The sequence below is a fragment of the Dioscorea cayenensis genome, unplaced genomic scaffold (assembly GCF_009730915.1).
Source record: "Dioscorea cayenensis subsp. rotundata cultivar TDr96_F1 unplaced genomic scaffold, TDr96_F1_v2_PseudoChromosome.rev07_lg8_w22 25.fasta BLBR01000115.1, whole genome shotgun sequence".
Classification (NCBI taxonomy): domain Eukaryota; kingdom Viridiplantae; phylum Streptophyta; class Magnoliopsida; order Dioscoreales; family Dioscoreaceae; genus Dioscorea; species Dioscorea cayenensis.
Genome location: NW_024086506.1, coordinates 8,594 through 14,719, shown reverse-complemented (window position 1 = coordinate 14,719; position 6,126 = coordinate 8,594). Strand labels below are relative to the sequence as shown.

Genomic DNA, 6,126 nt, shown 5'->3' with positions numbered 1-6,126 from the left:
ATTAATAGTTTGAAAAGGTTTAAAACCTTGTAAATTTTGATTTATGTTTGCAAAATTTACAACTATTGAAACTCTGAATTTAAATTTTGGAATTCCAATGGTTAGTAACTCCAAAATTAAACTTTAGAATTCCAATGGTTAGTAACTCCAAGATTAAATTTTGGAATTCCAATGGTTAGCAACTTACTTTCTCCATGGGGGCTTCTTTCTTAAGCTTTAGAACTGGGAAGAGACAAGTTACCTTTTCTTCTTTCTCTCACACTTTCTCTTAAAAGACCTAATTTCTAAATTCAGTGTGATAGAGCTTACATAATTTAGTTCATCGGAGATGTAAAGTGGTGTTGCCTTGCAACTGAAGACCGTTGTATCTTGGGAAGCAGACGCTAGTTTAATTCAAGCAACGAAGGGTGACGAATCTACTTTAAGCAAATCGTGTGATACACATGCCTCCGTTTTGTCTCTCATCTTCTTCTAATATAAAATTTTATTTTACTTCTTGTAATTTTATCCATTTCCCTTTTCTTAAGTGACCATTTATGTCATACCATCTTTCGAAGTTCACAGATCCACAAACTGAAGTATTAATTTATATGTGTGTAAGATTAGCATGCACTGCAAGATGGAAAATCATATGTATATAACAACCATTGACAAATATATTTAAATGAAAGTGCATATTTAATTCAAGGGGTAAAATATACTATAATTTCTTTTCAAAAAAAAAATATATATATATATATATATATACTATGATTGGCTTTCAATTAAGATGTTACTGACTAAATCTATGACATGAACATAAATTTCTATGTTTATGCCATTGAATTAGATTTCTCCATAAAAACAGATTATTTTATTTGGCAGTATACAATAAATTGGAAAAATTATTAGTAATTTTATACTATTCTAGGGGTGCATCTGCAAATGTCTCTTCTATAAAATGGAAATCATGACCCGGTTTCTCTTCGGTCTGAACCGGTGTCTTGAACCGGTCCGCCGGAAAAAAAAACCAAAACCCTTCGAACCATGTCCTTCTCGGAGCTTGGCCTACTTTGCGATCGCCTCTCCGGGCTTCATCTTCTTCCTCTCTTGCCGGAGAACGGCGGTCGTAGGCTTCAACGTCGCCGCCTTCCTCTCTCTTCTCCCTCACCGTCGGGCCTCACTTGCTGAGTGTGATCCTGGTATACTCTCTCTCTCTCTCTCTCTGTGTATTGGTGGAGATTTTGAGATTATGCTTTTGGTTATAGATTATTAGCGCAGGATGGAATTGAGTTGTTTTTCATGGTTTTTATTCCGTTTATGTCACTATGGATTGTGGGATTTTGTTAGAGATTATAGAGTGGATGAATATTTAGGTCTATTTATTTCAATTTGTTATATTTTAGGGTTTAAAATTGCTCTTTGGTGGCATTGGTGCTTGCTAATTTCTTTGTATATGTTTTTTGTTTTGGAAAAAGCGAATTTTTTTTTTTTTTTTAGGCTTGAAGCTTTTGCTTGGTGGAAAGTTCATGTTTTTTTTTTTCTGGTATTGGATTGTCTTTAGTATTGTTATTAACGATGCTGGATTTGTTAGATATTATAGATGCAGCACTGTCTAAGAAGGATGGTACGGTTGCTTGATGCATCGATTTTGTGGTTTTTTCTTGGGTTAAAAATGGGTTCTTGTGCCTTCCTTCTTTCTTAATTTCTGTTTAAAAAAAAGAGAGAATTTTTATTCACTTGCATGCCTTTGATCTTTTACTTTTTGTAAAATACATGTTCTTTCGTTCAGTATTAATATATATGTAGTATAATACAGTTTCACAGTATTTCATTTTTCTGTTTCTCTGATTAATAATGACTGCAAAGTGATCTTCTTTCTTCATCTTTGCTTTTGCTTGAAAATAAGAGAGTTTTTAATTGTAAGCATTGAACTGTATGCTTGTTGAAAACTTCATGTTCTCTCAGTTTGTTTGACCTTTCGATTGTTTGTGCATAATGAGCAAAGATAGATGTTTATGGATATGCTGAGCAAGTGGTTAAGACAGCTTGTCTGCGGTAGTTTTTTGGATTTCAAGTTTGCTGAATTAATAAGCACCATTCTCCTTCTTAGAATTTTGACAATTTTTTAGAATTTTATTTATGTTTTAGTCTTTTTATTTGGTGTTCCAACCATGAAAAGTCATTAGAATTCTTGAACTTTCAGAACTTTTGTAGTGTGAGTTTTATTCCCCTCTTGGATTCGAGGTAACATGTTGTGCATATATGCATGACTCCTCATTCTCTTGCTTGAGTACGTTGAGAGTATGCAAAGGTCTATTTTATATTGAACTCATAAATGCAAATCTTCTCTCTTTTTTGTTTCCATTGAACCAGACTAATTGGGTTATATTATATCAATCCCACTTGAACTGACCTGCACTCATGCAATTCAGTTTGATCTTTAATTTGTTTTAGATTGCATTTTTTTACCATACACATATCGTATAAGAATTTTCCACTTGCATGCATTGTTTTATTTGGATGGATTCCGCTTGCAACCATTCTGTGGCATTGCTGGTGTATATCTGCTGCTTACTTGCTTATCCTCAGTTCTTATTTTTCCTCGTTTTTGGCATTAATGGAAAAGTGGTGCTAGAAAAAAAAATTGGAATCAAGTTCATGACTTTCCATGCAAATCAAAGTACTTTTGTTCATGTAATTTGACTTTCTTGTATGATTTGGCATATCAACATTGTGTGATATCCATACTTTGTTTGATTTGAGTTTCTGATTCTCTTTGTGGGGAGAAAAATATTGAAGTATTTTGCTCTAACTTTGAAGTGAAGCAATGCTTTTATTTCTTCCCAGGAACATCAAATTAGTCTTTAAGGAATTCTGTCAATGATGTTTCTACGTGAACATGTTTCTACAACAACTGGGTGCAGTTCTATATCGATGTTGCAAAAACAAGGATTTCAAACATGGCCTTCCTCTTCATGCAGCTGTTATCAAGATAGGTTTCGAGTCAGACCTTTACCTTGGCAACCATCTCATAAACATGTATGCCAAGTGTGGTGTTCTTAGTGATTCACAACATTTATTTGACTCTATGCCCAACAGAAACCTTGTCTCATGGTCAGCTATAATTTCCGGATATGTTCAGGCTGACAAACCTTTGAAGGCCATGGAGATTTTCTCTCAGATGCCGCTCCAGCCTAATGAGTACATCTATGCCAGTGTCATTACTGCATGTGCAAGTCTTTCAGCATTGGTTCAAGGAAAACAGGTTCATGCACATTCACTGAAAAGTGGTTACAAGTATATTTCCTTTGTATCCAATTCACTTTTGTCGATGTACATGAAATGTGGTCTCTTTGATGACGCATTCTCCATTTTTAGCAACATTTCTGCACCAAATGCTGTCGCTTACAATGCAATGATCACAGGTTTTGCAGAGAACCTACAACCAGAAAAAGGTTTGGAACTATTCAAACTCATGAATCAACAGGGCCTACAACGTGATCGGTTTTCGTTTGTTGCTGTGCTTGGAATTTGCTGTGACAAAGAAGATTTGGAAACAGGGCGCAGCCTTCATTGTCAAACAATCAAACTAGGACTTGACACATCAGCATTTGTCGGCAATGTGCTTATGACCATATACTCAAAATGCGGCTCAATTGGGTCGGTAGAGAGTGTTTTCTGGTCTATAAAGGAGAAAGATGTGATATCATGGAATACATTCATTGTTGCTTGTTCTCATTTTGGTGACCATGCGAAGGCCTTGATGGTATACAGAGAAATGGAAAATGCATGTGTCATACATCCTGATGACTTCACATTGTCTGGTGTTCTCACTGCCTGCGCGGAACTTGCTTCTATCCGTCATGGCAGCCAGATGCACACCCATCTGATCAGGAGCAAGCCAAATTTGGACATTGGAGTTTGCAATGCTCTCATCAACATGTACGCAAAGTGTGGTGCAATTGAACTCGCACTTCGCCTATTTCATTCTATACCTAACCGGAATCTAGTTTCGTATAACACAATGATCATGGGGCTTGGAAATCATGGTTGCGGGCAAACGGCTTTGGAGATTTTCAAACAGATGAAAACATGGGGATTATCTCCGGATTCTATAACATTCATTGGGGTTTTAACTGCTTGCAGTCATGCAGGGCTAGTGGATGCAGGTTTGATTTATTTCGACTCAATGAAAGAAACATACGGTATATCTCCACAACTCGAGCATCTGTCTTGTTTGGTTGATATGTTGGGGAGAGCCGGGAGATTAGAGGTGGCGGAGCGATACATTGAGATGTTTTGCTTCGGGAATGATTTAATCATTTGGGGGAGCTTGCTTTCTTCATGCCGTCTACATAAGAATGTTGTCGTTGGAGAAAGGGTAGCAAAAAGACTGCTAGAGCTTCAACCGACTGTAAGTTCACCGTACGTTCTCTTGTCGAACTTGTATGCCTTGAATGGAAGATGGAATGATGTTGCAGAAGCGAGAAAAATGTTAAAAGGCAGCGGGGTGAAGAAAGAACCCGGCCATAGCATGATTGAAATCGAAGGCGGCACGGTGAAGTTCACCGTCGGCGATTTCTCGCACAAACGGATCGAAGAAGTGAGAGAAATACTTGGAACTCTGAACTTTCAAGCTGAGGAATTCAATCTACAAGTGAGTAGTTCCTCTTGATACTTGCAGACATGTGCCATGTCATTTTGGGACATAGTTTGGGTAAAATTAAAATTAAGTTAATTTATGATAATACAACATCATCTTGTCTTGTGTTGATTTTGCAATGTGTTCATCTTGTTGCTATTATTAAAATAACCATTTTAGTAAATACGGTTTGGAAATAAAAGCAAATCAGAAAATAGTTTTAATCCTTTACGTTATAGATTCTTAGTTGTAAAAGTAAATTTAGTCTGATTAATTAAAAGATTTGAGAAAATGGATTTCATACCTAGAAAGCTTGAAATGCTCCAAACAGACCTTTCTTAATACAATCAAGCTTGAAAATGGATTTGTACGGTATTCACTTGTTTAAACAATCAAGTTTTTACTACTTTAGCCAACGTTTATAGATAAACTTCAAAAATTAATATTAATTTTCTAATGAATGATGATAATTGTTTATCATTATTATTGGAGTATTATTTAAAATTAATTATTAAATATATTTATTAAAATAATTAAACCTTATAATAAACAATTGGTGAGATAACCATGGGTTGTTTAGCTAGACCACTGTAAGAGTGCATTTGGTTCTGAAGTATTCCATCTTTCTGAAGTAATCCACCAAAGGTGGAAATCTCGAGTACTGTTTGATTGAAAAAGGTTGTGTCAAATCATTAATCACTTCTTTTATTATTTAGATAATAAAAATAAAAATTAAAAAAAAATTAATGGAAATGAAATTATATTTATCACTTTATGATTGGATGAGATTACCTCATTCTAGTTTTTGGGTTGAGTTTATAATTATTTAACATGATAATTTAAAAATATATATATATACACAGTTAAAGAAAAAAATAAGTAAAAATAAAAAAAAGATAAAAGATAAAAAAATCAATAAAAATAATAAAAGATAAAAAGATAAAAACAATAAAATATAAAAATAAAAAATAAAACATAAAAAAAAAATATTATAAGTAAATAAATAAAAATCGGTGATTTTAATCACTCGCATAAAGCCACACGATTGAAGTATGATACTGAAGTGCATAAAATCACATGGTTGAAGTATGACACTGAAATATCACTTCAGCCAAAAATTTTTCGAAGTCAGAGAAATGAAAAGTTTTGGAAGTGATCATTTCCGCACTTCGCCCTTTATTTCAGTGAACCAAATAAATAAAAGTGTCACATCAGTTCCCACTTTCATCACTTTGACTTCTACTTCAGCTAGGTCAGCTAGGGGTGGCAAAAATTCGGATCCGGACAAAATTGGGTCTGGACAACTACTAATATAAATAGAAAAACTTGTGTCCGGATCCGGCCCGGTTTTAAATCCGGACAAACTTGGCATGTCCAAACCCGATTTATTTTAAAACCGGGTTGTCCGAATGTCCAAATTTGTCTGAATTCTATAAGTTATTTTTAAGTTCGCTCAAATATTAAATTATATAAAAATAATTTGATTCACATTAAATGCACAT

General features: G+C 34.4%; 1 protein-coding gene across 2 annotated transcripts; it reads left to right on the top strand.

Annotated features, from left to right (window-relative positions):
- The first annotated feature begins 986 nt into the window (after positions 1-986).
- Positions 987-4,754, top strand: LOC120253567 (pentatricopeptide repeat-containing protein At2g13600-like). 2 transcript variants are annotated; one of them, XM_039261889.1, is made up of 3 exons: positions 987-1,181; positions 2,830-3,021; positions 3,125-4,754. In XM_039261889.1, exons 2-3 carry the CDS (start codon positions 2,863-2,865, stop codon positions 4,655-4,657), a joined length of 1,692 nt encoding a protein of 563 aa, XP_039117823.1. In that variant the 5' UTR covers positions 987-1,181; positions 2,830-2,862; the 3' UTR covers positions 4,658-4,754. The 2 variants fall into 2 exon arrangements, with proteins under 2 accessions (XP_039117823.1, XP_039117822.1); XM_039261888.1 differs by having other exon boundaries at positions 2,830-4,754.
- Positions 4,755-6,126: the final 1,372 nt, after the last annotated feature.